Source organism: Astatotilapia calliptera, chromosome 10 (assembly GCF_900246225.1).
Source record: "Astatotilapia calliptera chromosome 10, fAstCal1.2, whole genome shotgun sequence".
In the NCBI taxonomy this organism is placed as follows: domain Eukaryota; kingdom Metazoa; phylum Chordata; class Actinopteri; order Cichliformes; family Cichlidae; genus Astatotilapia; species Astatotilapia calliptera.
This window is the reverse complement of record NC_039311.1, coordinates 5940500-5960772: the sequence shown is the minus strand read 5'-3', so window position 1 is coordinate 5960772 and position 20273 is coordinate 5940500. Positions and strand designations below refer to the sequence as shown.

Below are 20273 nucleotides of genomic sequence, written 5' to 3'. Positions count from 1 at the left end.
TTACACTGTAAGTTTGAACTGGAGCAATATGAATAAAACTGATTTGAGAGAATGCATTTTATTTTCAAGAATGGATTTGAAGAAATAATACAACACAATCTCTGATTATGTGACACTGGTTAAATTATTAGCAACATTATGGTTACTGTTGGCTTTATTTAATAACCAAAAGACAGAAGGTGGCGGGCGATCAAACGTAGTGTTGTGAACATACAAAATAAACAACAAGTTGAAGAACATGGTAAAAGTAAAATAAATTATTTTAAAAAATTATAATTTAAGTAACATTTTCTAAAGCACGTTAATCCTAATTATTGTCAACACAGCTTTAATGGTACGTGAAACAGAGCTGCAGTATACTCTATCCAAAGACAGAAAACATTACAAATGGTTTCAAGGAAGATTTAGTTGGCATGGTGTGTAGTCGAGAAACACAGCTTCAGTGTATAAGGGTAAGGCCCACCTAGAATATAGAAGCCAGAAGAAAACTTTCATCATAAAATGTAGAAAATGTCATTAAGGGTTCAAATGTACAACATACCAAGAACCACGTTGGTTTGTTGATCTACATGTTAAATACTTACTAGGGTTTTTCATCTGATAATGGTTCATCATAGCTAGTGCTTCCATGGCATCATTGATGGATTCCCACTCAAGCAGGCCAGATGAACTGCGCTCACCTGTCAAATCACATGACATTACCATGCTGAATAACACTTCTGTATTAAAAAGCCGTTAGTACACAACAGCACAACCAAATAATGAGATAATAACTTTAGTGACAACAAGTGTGGGGCGATCGTGGCTCAAGAGTTGGGCGTTCGTCTTGTAATCGGAAGGTTGCTGGTTCGAGCCCCGGTTCCGACAGTCTCGGTCGTTGTGTCCTTGGGCAAGACACTTCACCCGTTGCCTACTGGTGGTGGTCAGAGGGCCCGGTGGTGCCAGTGGCGCCTTAGTCAGTGCGCCCCAGGGCGGCTGTGGCTACACTGTAGCTTGCTATCACCAGTGTGTGAATGTGTGTGTGAATGGGTGGATGATTGTGTATAGTGTAAAGCGCTTTGGGGTACTTAGGACCAAGTAAAGCGCTATACAAATACAGACCATTTACAACATATTACTCACTCTTTCCAGTGAAAAGTTTCACACTTGTGGGCCTCTTGATTCCAAGTTCATCACAGACCTGAGCACAGAAACGCGATTCAGTGAAAATGTGAGATGGATGCAGTGTTGCCAACTCCTCAGCAAGGAAAATCGCTATTGGCTGTCCTAAGAGTCACTATAAGTCGCTAAATGACATCTTTGCATAATTGGTCCTACCGATGTAATTATAACAGACGCTGTAGGAGAGAGAAATAACATTGTGGAAGAGACAGAGTGAGTTAAAAAAAAAAAACCCTAAAAAAATTATTCCAACCCTCCTCCTTTATCCGGATTTTGGACCTGCAAAAGTGACCCGAAATAGGCACTCTGGTGGAGTTTAGGGATGGGTATCGAAAACCGGTTCTTGTTGAGAACCGGTTCCCACTGTTTCAATTCCTTGGAATCGTTTGCCATTTTTGCAAACGATTCCCTTATCGATTCCAGTCGCCCCGAATGACGTCACCACGTTGCGGAGCGTCATTTACCTGGCAGGAAACACGGCGCCTAAGCGGCTCAAACGCTCAAAAGTTTGATTATACTTTATGAGAACCGATGACAACAGGGCAACTTGCAAAGTAGATATTTCATTTAAGGGAGGAAACACTACGAATATGCAAAAGCATTTGCTCACAAAACACGCGATGACACGCGTTTTTAATTCCGCTCCGGACTCGTGACTCTCAACCCAGAAGCAGCGGTAACGTTTGCACGTCCTCTCCCGTTAATGCGGCAGGTAAATAATCAACTAACAGTGCATATTATGTTAGCGCAATCTGCCTTATTACAAGACCTGCCATTACTGTACATGTACATGTACTCTGTCTGTCTCTCTCATCATGGTCAGGTGACCATGATGAGAGAGACAGACAGAGTCTGGCTCAGATGCTGGCAGTTCTCGCTGCAGTCTACCCGTAGCGTCTCCTTTCAGGCCAGGATAGACGAATGTCACCGAGCAGTGACTAAGTTTGTGGTAAAAGGCTTGAACCCATTTGCCACAGCAGATGCCCCCGATTTTTGGTAAGTGAATGTGTTTAATTGTAGGCAGGGACATTACTGGATATTCTTGTGTAATTGCCACAGAACAATTTATGTTATACTTTGTTATTGCTACAGAAGAATATTTATTTTATTATTTTACATTTACAATTTTTTTTCCTGGGGACCCTGTGACACCCCATTGAAGAGCCATAGGCTGTGGATCTCTTAAGATCTCACTGCTGGGTTTGTAAGGCCATGTTACTCCTAAATTTCTATCTTGTTCAAAGAGAAGATATAAAACAAAGTTCTAAGCTAATCGACCTTAGTGTTCTCCTTTAAAAAAAAAAAAAAAAAAGAATCGATAAGAGAATCGATAAAGAATCGAATCGTTAAACAGAATCGAAAATGGAATCGGAATCGTTAAAATCTTATCAATACCCATCCCTAGTGGAGTTACTGTTTTGGTGTGTGTGTCTTTTTAACTAGTTTTAAACCTTTTGATCCACAAAAAGTAACAGTAAAAGAACATTTTTATAGGGGAATATCTCCTGCTCTGACATCAGCTCGGGGCGACTGCTGCGTGAGGACTACCTGCCGCTTGTGAGCATTTTCACATGGGCGAGTTGCCCACGGCAGCACCCGCTGCTTGTTGAGAGTAAGAGTGATACGTGCTTTCATGTGAAAAAGTCGTCATAAGTCTTCAATAACACCAGAAAAAGTCACTAGATTTGTCGCTAGTCGCTTTTTAAGAAAAAAGTCGCTAAGGGGTCTGAAAACTCGCTAAGTTGGCAACACTGGATGGATGCTTTTGGCCATCACAGATAGCAACCTTTGTTGCTTTTTTTTTTTTTTTTTTACCTGATTAAAGATCTCAGCAGAGATGTCGGGTTGTGCATTAAAGAAGTGTAAGACGTTGCTCGGATGCTGGATTCGGTTTTTAGCCGCCTGCTCTGGTGAGGTGAAGCGGTTGTTGCGTGATCCATGGAAATCTTTAAAGCTGCTTGTGTTGTCCTCTAACTGGTAGCACTGTCCCGGCACTATAGCCTGTTGCTTGGACACACTGAAAGAAATAAGGCCAGAGGTCTTGCATCTGTTGTTTATTTTTAAGGGAGAAATTTATCTCTAAAAGTCTGTGCTGATGTTTCTAAATTGTTTCTGTTCTTACCAAACATTGAGTTTCTGTCCAAAAAGGAAATTATTGTTCAGATGAGTAATGGCCCTGTCCACAGAGTAACAGTCTCCCATCTCCACCATTGCTGCTCCAGGTTTACTCTTCATGAACTTGACCTGAAAGAAAAATAGACTAAAACAATATTACCCAGCAGTACACACAGTATTTAAACATGAACTTTTTATGATGACTTTTGTGCCGACACCTCCTTGCAATTGGACTTTACCTTTCAAAACAAACAAAAAAGACCTTCAGATTGTCTGAAGGATGGACTTGTCTTTCTCCCACTTCCAGCATCAACAGTAAGCTACACCATCACATAGTAGCTCAGAAATGGAGCCCACTAACATCAACAACCAACAGGCTTTTTTTTTTTTGTTATTGTTAGCAATGTTAGCAATCAAGCACAAAAAGACTAGCCAGCTGGCTGGCTTTGGATAACAAGCGATCTGTCCCTCTTAGCAGGTAAGGTGTTACCTACCATCAGAGAAATGAAAGCTTTATCCAAAAAAGATCATCTGAGGAAACTGGAATTTGGCCCTCAGTGGAAAAAACAAAACAAAACACTGGCGGCATTCAGTGCTACCCCTCGGCCTCCTAGCAGATACAGCTAGAAGGATATATCAGTTTATATATCAGTTTCAAAATTCTGCATCGCCTTGTTCTCAAGTGATCATATTCAAAAAATGTTTCAACATTAGTACACGACCAAAATGGCTGACAAGTTAGTATCGCGTGCTAAGCTTTCACGTGTCTGCAAATCTTCTTTGCGCCCCTTTCAGTTGTTGGAAAGATGGCAAAATATTATAAATGTCCTTCACTTATGGGGTCTAACAGCAAAACAATGACTTGATGCTTCAGTCAGCTTTCACTTACCCTCTCTACATTGCCATACAGGCAAAAGATGTTGAAGACCTTGTCAGCATTGATCTTAGAGGGCTCCAGGCCATATACCATAAGAACTGGAGAGTCAGCGTGAGGACCGTACTCGGGCGGTGGCGGTCCATATCCAGGACCGTAGCGCTGGTTACCCCGACCACGCCCACCCATGCCTGGCCCCATGCGATGGGGAGGAGGGGGGCCATAGCTGTCATCGTTGTAGCCATGATAACCTCCCTGTGGTCCACCTTAAGATGGGGAAAAAACCCCAAAACAAACAAGCAAAACAAAAAAAACAAACATAATTGTAACAGATTTTGAGCAGTGTCCGTTTTTCTACATGTCACACTAATTTGATTATGCGATGTTTACCATAATCAGGTGGGTGATCGCCCAGAAGAGCAGGCTGCCTCTGCCGTTTGTTAGGATTGGCATTGGGATCTATAATAGATTAAAAAAAAAAAAAGTTGCCCATCAAACAGCTTCTTTACCACGTGTCTCAAAGGTACCTTGCATGGGCTACAACATGCTAAGGGACATGTTTGTGAATGGCATGCAACTGAAGGGCCTGAAATCTTTAAAAAGTGTTCAAACAGTCAGCAGGTTTTACAGGTGACATAATGGAGATTTTCTTTTTCCACAGTGACTTTGAAAGATAGCGTTCAAATTTTAAAGTCTTACATCTGCCATTCTACTACAAGCGCACACACCTTGTGAATTGTTCCAATTGCCTTCACCATCAGCATCTGTGCAGGTACACATGACACACGTCAAATCCAATAAAACATCATGAAAAAAAGTAGCAATCTGGCAACACTGTATAAACACATTTCATCACATGCTCAGTTGTTTCGAATAGAGACATTAAAACAGAAAATCAAAGAGTAAAATACGCAATGTGCTAAGAGCAGCACCTGCTGTTTTATTGAAAACTATTTGAATATCAGTATACATTTATTACAAGCCAGGACACAGATATAACATGAGTGAAAAAACATCAAGCACTGAAACTAATAACATGGTGAAAAATTAAACCAGCGACGTCGGCTGATTTAACTTCAACAAAAAGTACGAACAGATTTATTTTTGTTCAAAGAAGGCTTTCCTTCAGCTCAGTTCACCAAAACTCAGTAAATTAAACTCTTAAACCAGTATCTGTTTAGCAGGCACCTTCTCTGTAAGGTTAGGGTAGAACTTCTTTACTCCCTATGCAATCACTTATCTAAACCATCAAGTTCTCAGTAATAATTTTGTCACTATGTGCACATCATCCGTGGTAAACAATCATTTCCGCCACCTGTTTGTTTATTTACAGGCTGCAAATGAAGGTCTTCATGTGGAACCTCTATGTAAAATGCTTTCAATGGTGCATTTAAACCTAAACATCAGAACATCTGGCACGGCACTCAAGCACACCCATAATCCTAGTGTCATGGACAGTTTCACAATCACAGTGTTGGCCATGTTGGACAGCTACATTGGCCTGACAGAAATATTAAAACTAGCAATGCGAGTTGAGAAATCTGGAAGGAGTCACCAGATGTCAAGTCTTATTTTCCAAAAATATAAGCATCAATATCTCTCTCTCTCTATTTGATTTAAAAAAAGAAAGAAAAGAAAAACTTGGTTCCATTACATCCTTACAAACCATCTCCCATGTTGTTGTGTCATTATGCATGATAACCAAATTTCACATATATAAAAAAAAGAAGTTAAAGATCTGCCTTGTGACTCACATTTGAAATTTTTATCTCATACTACAGTCTAAAATGCTTTGAAATTGACTGGACTTTGTGAAGTTTTGTGAAAACTTTTAATCTCTCATCCAAAAAACAACTCTACACACACAGGTCAAGATCAAATATTCTTTACAACTGCTCGGTTCATGTGTTGTACTGCAGCAACCTATAATTGTACTCTTTAAAATGAATTACGTGACTATTACATAAAAGACATCTCCATCTCCCAATTTAAATCAACAGTACGCGATTTCTCCCCACAATACTTTTGAACTGTTAACCATGAAGTTAGATTATTCATTTATTTCAGTACTTACAGCACCATACATGGAGCATGGGACACAGTGAGAAGAAAGGGGGCAGTCTTCAGCAAGGATGCTACTCGCCAATCTCTGACTCCAGCCTCAACTCATTCTCCCTCTTCTTGTCTTTTCTTTCTTCTTTCCTTCCTTCCTTCCTTGCATCTCCACCACCAGAGAGAAAAGTACTTCCATGCGTCCATGTTGGGTTTTGACTTGCTGCCGCTCTGTTTTTGGAAATTGTGCTATTAGAGGCTCATTTCCAGCTTACCGTGCTCTGACCATAAAGCAGGACATATGCACCGATTGAGTGGGCTGTCAGTCCACAGACACACTGAGCCAAACCTGCATCACACGGGAGGCGTTAAAGGCATCACTATGGTCCAGTGCAAAAAAAAAAAAAAAAAAAAGGAAAAATGAAAACAATGCAGAAACAACACAAGAATAGCACAAAGAGGAGAAGGGAAATGGGAAGGAAGGTACAGGGGGAAAAAAACAAACAAAAAAAAAAAACAGAACACCAGAGTCCATAAATGCAGAAAGCTTTGGGAAAGATCTGTAATCTGTTTGCCTCTGTGCTTGTATGCTTGATAGGTGTCTGATGCTTGTGTCTTCATGGACCCCCCATGGATATTTCTTCTTGTGTAAAAATGGCACTCACTTGATGTCGTTTATTTGGTTTAATAGCTGTCAGCCACTTGCAAAGCTTGACAATAAGTCACTAGAAATATGATGTGCTGTCATAGCAGTTCAGCTGTATGTTGCCTTGGATATTCGGATCGCTGTGTTGTCATGTGGTGTTCGGCACAGGAAGGTAGAGATGAGGAGTATTAGCATGGCCTCTTTTTTGTATACCGCCCCCATATGTGGTGTCATCTGTTCCCTGGTCAGGCTGAGTGTGTCTGAAAACTCCTTTGTTGCTTCCTGTGGTTGTGTTAGGGTAAGCACATCCCAACAGTTGGGAGGTGTGGTCGCTATGGCCACACAGCTGACCCCCACCCTCATCATCAATGTGTTGTGTCAAAGTGGGGACTCCTCGGAGCTCTGCAGATGGCATGTACTGTAGTGGTAAAGTGATGGTAGTAGATGCTTATCAATCTACAACATCAGTCTGTAGTGGATATGCGGGGTGTCTGTTCGCATGGCCTTCGAGTATTTCTGTCCCTCAATCTGAAAATGGTGGCTACTGCCCACCATCAAAAATGAAATGGATTCCCATGTCAGGTGGTGGTGATGAGCTTGGAATAAGGAAGTACCGAGTTGAGGTTGTGTTCCGGTATTTGATGCCCCACTGTGTCCGACGTACAGTATGCCATAAAGCAGATTTACATTAGTTGTGGTTGCTGTTATGCTGTAGAAGCCGTTGTGTCTGCTTAGAGGTTGAGGTAAGCCTGTATGATTCTGCACCGTGAGGACACAAGGAGTACCTCTAGGTCGTAAGGCAGTGCAAGCTATGCAATATCAAAAACTTTCTTATGAGGACATGATGTCAAAAACCTGTATGAAACTTGCAATGTACATGTTGTGGTTCCGGCTGTGTGTCAGACAAGTAACTACACCTTTTACAGTGTCTAGTGAAAAATATAAATTCTCCATCAGACAACTGCACCAAAGTAAAGCATGTGCCTGTGATCAGGTTTTAAAAAAACAAACAAAAAACAACAACAAATGAACAAACAGCAGCAGTAGGGTCTTTGTGATCAAGTTAAATATTTCTTTTTCCAGCTACCGTGACATCTGAACAGCCAAGAGTATTAAACTGGTCACAGACTTGGCAGTGCAGCAACACTCATGTTTAAGCATAAAAATCTTATATAATTACCCAAAAAGGTAGCCATTTTCATTCTACACCAATTTTGCTAGAGCTGGTCCTAACATATCGTCAATACTCAAGGTACGCAAAACACATTAGGAACACTGAACTTTGGAGCTTTACTATTTATTTAATTTATTTCATGAAATGCTAATTACTTGGGTTCCACCAAGATTATAACACATGAAATCTGCATTTAACCCATCTTTAAGCTCACATCACTTTCCATATTGTTAACTTTCACTTTGTTTTTTTTGTTAAAAGTGATCATATACTTGACACGTGTGAAAACCATTCATCGAAAATTAATTAAAAAATTAAGTCTCACACTATGACACTAGGACTGTTCGATATCACGATATGAAAACGTCTATCGTTTCATTTTACGCTATCGTTTGTTTCGTGGTGTCACAAAATAAACTGTGGCAATATCTTTTCATCGTTTTGATGGTCACAGTAGAACTTCTTAAAGTTCTCTCTTTCTCTACACTATGGACGGACATGCGACTGTTTTTATGCGTTGTCGTTAGCAACAACAACGGTAAAACCATCGCATGGCTCTGCCGTCTGCTTGCTTATTTTCTACATAAACCTTTCACAATAAAGCTCAAGATCCTGTTGAGATTTTTCAAAATACAGTGAGTCACGTGAAAGATGCAGAGTGTTTACGGATGAGAAGCTAAAAAGAGCCGTCAGGTGCTAAAAAAACAAACCTTAGAACAGGCTTTTCCCTGCAGCACGCCGTGTAATAAATACTCACAAAGAAAAATTGCGTCTGTTTCAACTTATGTAACACTCGACTCCAGGTACACGACGCCGAGCTGAAAACACTTCACGCAAGTCGAGTTGAGCGAGATTCACAGAATTGACAGAAAATGTAATATTTTTGTGATAAATACTGTTGTCGCCACGATAAATGTTTTATATCAGGATATGAGATTTTGGTCATATCGCACAGCCCTATATGACACATACTGTCTCTGCTGTCAATGCTAACACCCAACAACCTTCCAGCCTGCAAAGTCTGGCCAACATTTGAAACCCATCATCACATGCCTTCTACAGGTCCAACAAGGACACTCAGTTGGAAAGCAGGAAGCCTGATTTAATTCTGACAAAATCTCCACTATGTTTTTAAGGTTAACTGGTGTAACAGCCTCTGCTGTGTTCACTGGATTACAGTTGGCAGAGATGTGAGATTGTGCAGCTGTGACATGCTCTACAGGGAATGTGAACCTATGTGAAGAATGGTGTGCCTGCTTATGCTGCTGTGATTAGTGCGATGGGCTTTTCACATGCACGAACCTATAATTTATGTCAGCTGCCCTGGAGGTTGCTCCTCATGCCCTTACATTGTGCCTGCTGTGTGGCGAGAAAATGCACGAAGACTGTGAAGGCATCGCAGGAATACTGCCTCTGACAGGGCTGAGCTGCATGGTCAAAGAAACCATTCGTCTGTGATCAAAGGCAATACCCCTGGAGGCAGAGAACCCTAACCATCCCATACAATGCCATGAGAGGAAAAGAGAAAGAAAAAAAAAGAGGGAGGGACAGGCAGGGGCTACACGTTACCTTGGCCACTCAGGTTGGGATTTGTGTAGTCCCATGTGTCCTGGTCATTCTTGAAGACATTGAGTCGCGCTGGCTATAGAAAGGATGGCAAGATGAAAATGATTTTCTTCTCACAAGCACCTGATATTAATAGTCGAGCTACAAAGGGTGGTTAGACACTTACCTTGGCATATTCAATCTTTAGGGTGCAACAGCCAGAGTAGATGTCTGCCCCGTTAAGAGAGGCTTTAGCCCTCTGGGCACTTTGGACCGAATCAAATGTGGAAGCAGTGAGTTAAGGGGAGGTCTGACTGCATAAAGGTTTAAATGCTCATGTAGAAACATACTGATGTTTCTGAGTGGGAGTAGTAAAAAAAAACATGATCTAAAAGGATATTCGACCATGGCCTGAACACCGTTTTTTCTGAAGATGACAATCCTCTGTACAGGGCCACAGTTGTTACAAATAGTGTAGAGTACATCCTGTAGGGTTACACACACAGATTGATACATCACTATCGTGAGAATACTTTATGTGACAACATACATTTCACCTTTAAAACACAAACACACAGTGCTTTGAAAGCTCTTACCCAAAGTCAAAAACTAGATTTTTTAAACGACATCAAAGGGGAAAAGATACTGATGATAGTAGTGACGAGTATTGTAGAGACCAGCAAAGATAAACAGTGAAGCAGGACCAGATGTATGAGACAAAACTCATACAGGTATTTTTAGGGTGGATAAGAACATACGACATATATCTCAGTATTTAATGAGGAATAGGAATAGATCACAGCACAACAAGTACTTTCATTAGAGCAGCTGGAATCATATAAAATAATAGAATTGGAAATACATTTCAGGAACGTTAATATAACTATTTCACATATCTCTTTCTGATGTTTGTTTTCACTAAGCTGGGGATAGTTAACATTCTTTAAGATGGAATCATGTGAAGTTCTGATTGGGTCTGTAGGATACAGGCAAGGAAACTAACCAGCACAGCTACCATATACAGCTGTAGACTGGTCAGCAGCGACTATGAGGCAACATCTAGAGCAGAAACATTACATTAATGCAAGGTTAACTGCATTTACTCTAGGTGCCACTGATTACAGACTCGGAAGTTAATAAATAAAGAAATATTTTTATAATTTTACAGCCCTGATTTCCATTACTTCAGGTCATGAATTTGGACTTTTCCACTGTGTGCTTCTTGTAACATTTTCAATGATTTCGGCTCCAGCTGATCCAGGAGAGAAGGACAACAGTTACCTAAGCAAAAACCTGTAGTGATCCCATATGTGTCAGGAGTATCAGAACAGCTGAAATGCATTTTTTCTAAACACCGCATCTCCGTGGCTTTCAAACCCCAAAACACGCTGCGCTAAAAAAATTAGTCCACCCCAAGGATCAGGTCCCCGAACACAAATATAGTAACATAGTGTACGCTGTTAAATACCAAGACGATTGCCATGATTTATACATCAGGGAAACCAAACAATCTCCTTTGAAACGGATGGCACAACACAGAAGAGCCACCTCGTCAGGCCAGGACTCTGCAGTCTACTTACACCTACAGGCCAGTGGACACTCTTTCAATGATGAGGATGTAACATCCTGGACAGGGAGGAACGCTGGTTTGAGTCAAAGAGGCCATTTACATGAAATGGGAAAGACGATCTCTGAATCGAGGAGGGGGCCTAACGGTACATCTTTCGCCATCTTACAATGCTGTGATTGCAGCGATTCCCCAACTCTCTGTGAATGGGACTCATGGCCATTGATCAGTGGTTGTTATTCAATGAGCTTGATCAGTGGTTACTGATCAATGGTCATGAGAATTTGTATATTAATAATCAAGGAACTGACCTCCCAGCCCATTGTTTCTTCATTGGTGATAGTTTCAGTCATTATGCAAATGTAGTGTTTATAAGATTGGGGAAACCTGCAGTCAGCTGAGACTGAAGAAGTCACTTGGATGAGTGACCAAACGTTTCTCCCACTGAAAACGCTGCGTCCAGATGAACAGAATCAACTTTTGGGGATTTTCAATGGATTATCTGACTAGCATTATCAGATACCTGATATCTAACAATGAATTCACTGAATGATCTGTGGGAATATACAATAATAAATTATAAGAAGATGTTTTTACATTACCGTGGTAATGGGATAGATGGGGTTTATAATTGTGAGCAGCAGAACATTGTTGACGCTCCGAGTGTCATCCGAGTCTCCTGGTCTGGAAATCTTCTGACTAGTTGAGTAGTTGATGAAGGCAGGGTGACCTGCAATGTAAACCTGGTTCTCTGCTGCATAAGTAACAGCATTGCAGGAGCCGTTCATGTCCTCATACTCCACCAGGGCCTGCCGCTTCTTGGGCATCATAACCACAAAACTAGACATTAAGCAAGAGAAAGATTTATAGTTCCCACACTGAACCATGTTTAATGAATAAAGGCACAATCAGCCTATTAATTTTAAAACTACACAACTTGAATTTAGTTACAAGCAAACTTACTTTGCCTATAACTTATCAAACCTAAACTAGTGTTATAAATTGAGTTAGGGGATATGAAATTAACAAGAACCAACATTTAAATCAGCTCAATACCTTTTTTTTGTTAGTTGTTAATATTCTGTGGAACATACGGGAGTGTATGGTTGACATCAGACATGTGCACCAATCTCAGTCCACTGAATGCGACAAACACGATAGAGAAGCTTCATTTTAAGTGTGTTCAGCTTTTACCTGATGGTCCCAAACTCTTGCAGGGCTTCCACCAGGTCAGCCTCCATGACACCGTCCACCAAACCCCTGATATGCACCACCGGGGAGGGGAGCGGTTTGTGAGGGTCATCGTAGCTCTCCTATTTTTTTTCATTTAAAAAAAAAAAAAAAGGAAACGCAAGATAATGTTTGCTGAGACATAAACAACACAAAAACAGCCAATCTGTGTCAATCAGCCCTTTAACAATAACTGCACTGGGGATTTGTGTTAGAAACTGACATTAAACTGCAACAGAGTTTTTTTGCAACACTGAAACTAAAACGTGTCTTCTATCTGTACACACAGTGAAATTGCGTGTCATTAAACAGCTATTTCATATTACACAATAAACATGCAATTACTGTTGCTTAAACGAAATCTGACCATACCATTGGCTTGTTTGGTTTGGCTCGCTAGTTAGCTACTTAATTTTAGCTAGCGGTGAGACAAGCACTACTTTTGCTATAAAGTATATTTGTTTCTTAGATAAACAAAACTGGCCCATTTAAGCATACTAAAACACCAACTACCGGAGTCAGAAGGAAACACTTACCGTTGTCATTCCTCCGTCTTCAGTTTTCTGTCTTTTCGTTGCTCTGCCACCTTCTCCGTAGTATCGGCCCGCAGAAGCAGCCATGTTGTCCTGTCCCCTGTGCCGGCCTATTGCTGCATTCCAGATACGTGGGAAAAAACGGGATGGTATTTCCATAACCATCAGCAACGGCTCTATTTTCAATAAACCACTCTAGACTTCCACGGTGTAAGACCGGTAACTTCCTTTTCCCATAAAAAAAGTCATATTTTATTCTGCATGTGAGACGATGATTCGAATGACTAACATTTTTCTCTCTGTGAATGTCCGTTCGACATTAAAAAAAAATGTCGTTTCGACTAATGTGCTATGAAGCTTCTTTTTCCCATGATGACCTTTGAATGCAACAAGAAAGTGGCTCGCGCTTAGCATGTTCCTATTGGTCACTTTTGCCTGTCAATTATTAATGTCATGACAGGAGGTGGAGTTGATCCCTTTGTTCATGTTTTAGAACCAATGATTGTATGAAAAACGCTTTAATTTAGTTTTAATCTACAATCAAAAAACAGTGAAAAACAGAACATTTAGAAACTTGAGCCTAAAAAGTTGTAATTTCACATCACTTCTTGCTTCCAGCACATATTTAATATGATGAAATAATGGTGATTGAACAAGAGCAAGACCAGAAAGAGAAGAAGAATTTTATCTGTCTGATTGTCTCCATCAAATAGATATTCTATTATACAAGGGGGCACTGGTCAACCCCCCAAATTTGCTGCCTACCCACCAGTGGCCCCTCCTGGCAAATCAAATCACTTTTATTGTCACGTCACATTAATGGTACACTGGTACAGCACATGAGAGTGAGATTCTTGTGTACAAGCTTCAAGCGAATATAAGGGCAGGAATGTGAGAATTATAAGAATAAATACATGTACAACTTTAAGGATGTATGCACATTACTAATATATATGACAAATATTTATGTGTGTGTGTGTGTGTGTGTGTGTGTGTGTGTGTGTGTGTCTGCACCAATTACTGTAGAAAACAGTCATTGGTCTGCGCATATATACATATATGTAAAATAGGCATAGTGTTGAAGTTCCGGTAAGTGAGAGTGAGGTGCCTATGAAGTGTCACTGTTCAGCAGTCTGGTGGCCTGATGGAAGAAGCTGTCCCTCAGTCTCCTAGTTTGGGCCCAGATATTGCAGTACCTCCATCAGGCAGATGGAGGTAGTTTGAACAGTTTATGACTGGGGTGGGTGGAGTCTTTGATCATCCTTGCACAGCTTCCTGAAGATGTCCTGGAGGGAGGACAGCTCACCTCCAATTATCCTTTCAGCACACCGCAGCACTTGCTGGAGAGCTTTGCGGTTGTAAGCGGTGCTGTTGCCACACCACGCGGTGATGCATCCAGTGAGGATGCTGTCAATGGCACCGCGGTAGAAGGTCCTGAGGATGCGGGGGCTCATGGCGAATCTCTTCAGTCTCCTGAGAAAGAGTCACTTCACTGTTTTGATGTTTGAACTGACCATGTGAGATCCTCCACCAGATGTACATACACCTAGGAAACGGAAGCTGCTCACTCTCTCCACAGCAGCACCGTTGATGGTGATGGAGGTACGTGCTTCTCTACACCTCCGGAAGTCCACTATCAACTCCTTTGTCTTTATGACGTTGAGAGTGAGATGGTTCTCTTGGCACCAGTGCGTCAGGGTGCTGACCTCCTCTCTTTGAGCCGTCTCATCACCTTTGGTGATAAGACCCACCACTGTTGTGTCGTCTGCAAACTTCACAATGATGTTGGAGTTGCTAGTTGCCGTGCAGTCATAGGTGTAGAGTGAGTACAGGAGAGGGCTCAGTGCACACCACTGTGGAGCACCAGTGTTCATTATGAAGGGGGATGAGGTGATGCTGCCCAGTCTGACCACTTGGTGTCTGTCAGACAGGAAGTTGAGGATCCAGCTGCAGAGAGAGCTGCTCAGTCCTAGATCCTGCAGTTTCCTTCAAGGGAACGATGGTATTGAATGCTGAGCTCTAATCTACAAACAGCCTTCTCACATATGTGTCTCTCTTCTCCAGGTGCGAGAGGGCAGTATGTAGTGTCGGGGCTATGGCATCATCAGATTTGGTCTATTTGGGATGTTTCTTGGGCCAATATTAGTGTAAGTATCTATCTAAATAATCGATCAAAATAATTCACATGTTCAGTACTAGAAGTTCCAGATGTGTGAATGTTGTAGCCACTGTTGAAAGTTCAGCAACAGTAAACTGTGTTGTGAAATGGAGACATTTATCTGAGCTACAGGACTCACATTCTCTGCTTTTACATACAAAGATGCCCTGAGGGAAAAAAGACAATACTCTAAGTCCAGCAGCAACATTTAAATTCAGCACATTAATGAAAAAAATGAATAGAAATAATCAAGCAATTATAAAATATATTAGTGGAAGGGTTAAATTTGCCCTTTTCACCAGTTAAGGTCTTGGATTTGGAATGAAAAGATGTGTGAATTGAAAAGAGCGTTTCCTTCATTAATATCTCTGGATGTTTGGTTGCAAAGTAACGTCCCCATCAGAAAAACAGAGACAGCAAAATAAAGTGAATGAAGGAGGATAACAAAATAAAAACAAATTAGGTGTGGGTTACAACAAAAATGCAATTAGAATTAGAATTGTACTGCAGCAAGCCACACCACGTTAATGTTATGGGAGAAAACCGAACTATATCATTCATGGAAATATGCATCCATGGAGCATATTCAGCCAATCACTGTGAAAACATCAGATTCAGCTGTAATATTACTGTTATGTATTATACATAACGTGCGTCCTCTAAGACCATGAAAATGGTTCTTTGCTAATCGCATGTATCATACTTATGGCACGTATTTGTAATTATAAAACACTTGTGTGGATACAGTGTTATGCAGCCTAATTGTCTTAATATTCATTTATTCTGACTCAAAATGGTCAGCAATGAAGGAGCTGTGAGTATTGGAAGCTGGGGAGGCTAATCCATGACTGATAATATTCCACTGTGCATTTTGTTCTCTCTAAGTATTGAGAGTGAGTATTAAAGTACTTACTGTTTTCCTTTCAGATTTAAAGTATGTGAGATTTGCATAGGTTGGCTCAGGGTGATGCTTTCTTTTTACAACCAGGACAGGAGAGAGAACAGGAGGAGAGTGCAGCTCTGATTAAGAGTGCAGCAGACTGATGAGACACCAGGAGAGCAGGAAAGGGGAAGAAGAGGAGAACAGATAAGACAGAGATGACAAAGTTTAATTATAACACAGTAAAAGCAGGAGCTGTGAGACAGTTTGACCTGATTTTACTATCAAATATACTAAACATCTTTAAAAAGGTATTTTTATCAAGTGAAAATCCAAACAATTACAGGGCTGGGCTAAGCTGCCAGTGTTTCAAGAGCAACGCCCCCTGATGACATCATTCCAAACATTACTGTAAATGATGGTGCCTGTAACTGTCCTCTGCCTACAAAACCGTGGGTTTAATTAGAAACATTAGAAAATAAAACAACAGGGTTTTTTTCTATTTCCAAAATGATAGAATCTGTGTTTCACCATTTCACAGGGCAGTGTCTCCGGCACTCCTGGAACAGCTGCGAGTGGACATCAGACAAATCTGTTCAGACAACCCAACTGCTCTCAGCGCGTCACACCCAGAGAACACAGTTATAACTGCCCTCCAACATACTCTTCAGCCACCAGGAGGAGCCTCCTGACCTTCACTGCACATACAAAGTTGTCACCATACGCTCCTTCTGTGCAGGTTGGTTTAGGGAGATGCTCTCTCTCTCACACACACACACACACACACACACACACACACACACACACACACACACACACACACACACACACACACACACACACACACACACAGATGTGGATTTTGCCTCTAAGCTCTGAAATAATTCCAGGCAAGACAGACAGGTTTTAAGCTAACATAAAAGAATGCTAACTGGGGGGTTATTATAGTAACTGAGGACTCCATGGGACAACCCTGCGGTGAATTTGATGAGACGTCCAGTCCTGGGAAGATTGGCAACTCTCTTAAATAATTTTCACTTGTGAATAATCTTAATAATAATGATGGACTTCGAATTGTCCATGTAACCCTTGCCAAACTGATGGGCAGCAACTAAGATTATTGATGAAGATTAATCAAGTGTATCTGATTAACAGCACTTAGGTGTTATTTACTCTCTTCTTCTTATAAAAGTAGCAAGGATGCACTTCCAAATGCTTCTTTGTTCTGCTTTAGTTCTTGACAAATGAATAATGAGTGATATATATTATGTCTTGTTATGTCTGAGGTTTTATTAGAATTTTAGGGCCTGCTGAATACCACATGATTTTAGTAGAATTCAAACAGGGTGTGAAACACCAAGTACAGTTTCCACTGGGGAATTTTGAGGATTAAACACTTATTTGCTCATTTCTGGCAATTTTCTATGTACCAATACCTACCAGCTTATGGTAGATTTGTCCTTATTACTGACCTGGAAAATAATTCTATGAAAATCTCAGGCATTCTGTATTTGCTTTGAAAATATTATTTCCACTTTTGTCATTTCATAATATCACTCACATAGACACACAAGAAGATATGATTTATTCTTCTGTCTTTTTTATGTTTATCTGGTTACAGATGTGAGAAACAAATCAGCTTAAATGTGCACGTTTCACCTATTAATTAAAACTTCTCACATCAAATGGATGTGCATTAAATATTTGAGGCTGTTGTTGAGCTATGGATAAAATGTACAATTTTGCACACTGTTCTCGTGGCACTCACAGACTGCACGAAACATTACTGTGGTTCCTTGCCTGCAGGCTACACAATGAGAACCCTTGCCTTGGATCATCGCAAGTAAGATTTTGTTGCAGCAATAATGTAACTCTCAACAGGAGTCCAGTGTTTAGGACAGTTACAAGACAGAAAAGATATACAGTAACAAGATAAACACATTTCCTTTAGTGTAAAATATTCAAATAAATAAAGTAAACAATCCACTATCAAATCCCAACTGGGATTCGATAGTATTTAAGTATTTAAGTATTTAAGTATTGCTAATAGCAGCTTGGAAGTCATCTCAAAACAGCCTCATGCATGTATACGGTCAGTTCAGCAGGTTGTCTACTAATTGGAAGGTCGGTGCATCAATCTTTGGGTATTCCAGTTTGCATTTTGAAGTATCCTTGGGCAGTTTTCCTTGAGTGCATGCGTGTTATAGCGGATCTGAACAATTCAAGAGCTTGACAATACAAGACACCAACCAGACTGAATGTTGCGCTGCACAAGGTTGCTGTGCATACAAGTGGAGTTGCATGTGCTGTCAAACTTAGTAGATGGTGCCGTTCAGTCATGGCTATATGTTTCGAAACATTTTCATATAGACATATGTTCATTCATTATAAATACATAGGAGCAGGTGCTGATTTGTGGCCATGTTGCTCTCCCATTTTGAATACTTTGATCATATTTTTTGTATGTGGCTAAATACTGAACATATGGCCAGTAAGAAATTGCACACGTTTGCATGCTGTGGAAGCAAATTTTAACATTTAAGATATGACGAACCATACCTTTATTATCTGAAAAAAAGAGTCCCTTCACCAAAGAAGTGAAAACGTGAAGAAAAGACAGAGCGTGATCTGGATAAAACATCATCCTCTTCCTGGAGTCAGGGCTCTAAGACATGAAAACGTCAATAAATATGGCTATGGTTTTATTCTCGACATCACAATTATCACTTATTATCAGCAGTTGAAGACAGCTGACAACAAGTCAGCTAAACAACAACAGCTGGTTATAAGCTAACATTAAGCCAGTGGGCTAATGTTGTACTCAAGTGTCCTAAAAATCAAACTTTCCCTCTGAACAGCTTGATCATTTTTACGTGTTTATCTCTCCTGTCTTTTCTCGCCCCAAACCCCTCGCTGCAGATGGAGTCCCCTCCCTGAGCCTAGTCCTGCCAGATGCTTCTTCCTGGGGAGTTATTCTTTCCCACATTTGATCCACTTCAAAGGAAGTTTCACCGTTGCTGGCTAACAGCAGCAAAAAAAGCAGAACTTACCAACAGGAAAGTTCAGGATATCCTTAACAACTCATGCCAGTATCGCAGTCATCAGTCAGAAGAGACTCGCACTGACTCACGTGTTCTGCACCGTCTTGAATCGCAGGTTGTAACTTGTGAATGATGCAGTGAGGAAAATGAGTCAGATAAAGGTTGGTCTTTTTACACCTTTTTCTGCACCATCACTTGCAAAGCCAATGAAGCGTGCACCTAGTTTCATCTGATACACCTGCCATAACTGCAGGATACAGCAAGCAGCAGCCCCTGTGCATAAGTGCAGTTAACAAGTTGTAAACAATCAGGAAAACATCTGATGCACAATGAATACTTCTATGATTTTTTTGTGAGTCTCCTGATGCTGTGAAGTTTAGATGCGATTTTTACTGTTGTTTGTGGTGTGGACTGCTTGAGAAAAAAAATCTTCATGTTTGGCTAAAGGTAATCGCAGCACATCACGAACATCTGCTCATTTGGGTTTGTTTTACAGTCCCAGGACCTGGGTACCTTGGGTAACAGTCAGTAATGATGAACTCTGCAGTCTAATGTGAGGCTCTCTGTAATACAGCTGAAGCTTGGCCCAAATTGGATCATGCAACAGCACAATGATCCCAAACACAGCAGCAAGGAAAAGAACCAAAGCTCAGTCAAAGTCTAGACCTCAACCCTGTTGAAATACTGCGGCACAAATGCCTGCAAGCATCAGTGAACTTAGGCAATACTTTAAAGAAGAGTGGGCTAAAACCACAACCACAACAAAGACTGATAAAGTCAGCTGCTTCAGGCTGCTATATATGGTTCTACAAGCTACTGAATCCTGGGTTGTAGAAAGTCTTTTATAAAGTGTTTTTATTTAAACATTTTCGTCTTCAAAGTCAACACCATCTTTAACTGACCCATGCCAAGGTAATATGTATTACTTGACGATTATTTGTCAACTCTTTGTCTTGTATAAGACGTGGTTTACACTGGATATTAGTGTCACTGGTCTTGGTCATGTGACCTATCGCAGGTGATTTAACCCCCCCATGTTTCACAGGTTCAATAAATAAGGACATTGTCGTTCTTCAGTGAGTGGATCATCCATTCTTTTCTATGTTTAATAAAAAAAGAACAATAGCGTAAAACAAACCTTCCCTCTAATCAATCAACAAAGAAAAAAGGAAACAAAATACGCTGACATTCCTCTTCACATACCATTTAATGCTATCAGTGACTTTTCTCTACAATAAGAGGTGTTATCAGTTGCTCCCCAGCAACAGCAACTCATCTTGCTCTGCTTAAAATCTCA

General features: G+C 40.7%; 1 protein-coding gene across 1 annotated transcript; it reads right to left on the bottom strand.

Annotated features, from left to right (window-relative positions):
* Positions 1-38: 38 nt before the first annotated feature.
* hnrnpl (heterogeneous nuclear ribonucleoprotein L) lies at positions 39-13243 on the bottom strand. Its single transcript, XM_026181069.1, has 14 exons — positions 12901-13243; positions 12329-12447; positions 11737-11974; positions 9968-10053; positions 9755-9851; positions 9592-9664; positions 4879-4914; positions 4541-4609; positions 4166-4416; positions 3284-3405; positions 2977-3178; positions 1123-1180; positions 585-680; positions 39-463 (listed from the first exon to the last, which is right to left on the bottom strand). Exons 1-14 carry the CDS (start codon positions 13060-13062, stop codon positions 405-407), a joined length of 1668 nt encoding a protein of 555 aa, XP_026036854.1. The 5' UTR covers positions 13063-13243; the 3' UTR covers positions 39-404.
* Positions 13244-20273: the final 7030 nt, after the last annotated feature.

Bases quoted from the DNA above. Each gene is read 5' to 3' on its own strand.
- hnrnpl (XM_026181069.1), bottom strand. From the start codon at position 13,062: ATGGTTATGGAAATACCATCCCGTTTTTTCCCACGTATCTGGAATGCA. The intron at 9,852-9,967 runs ATATCCTTTTAG...CACTGCTTCCAC, and splicing joins GGTGTTCAGGCCATGGTCGA to ATTTGATTCGGTCCAAAGTG. The intron at 464-584 runs GTAAGTATTTAA...TCTATATTCTAG, and splicing joins TTATCAGATGAAAAACCCTA to GTGGGCCTTACCCTTATACA.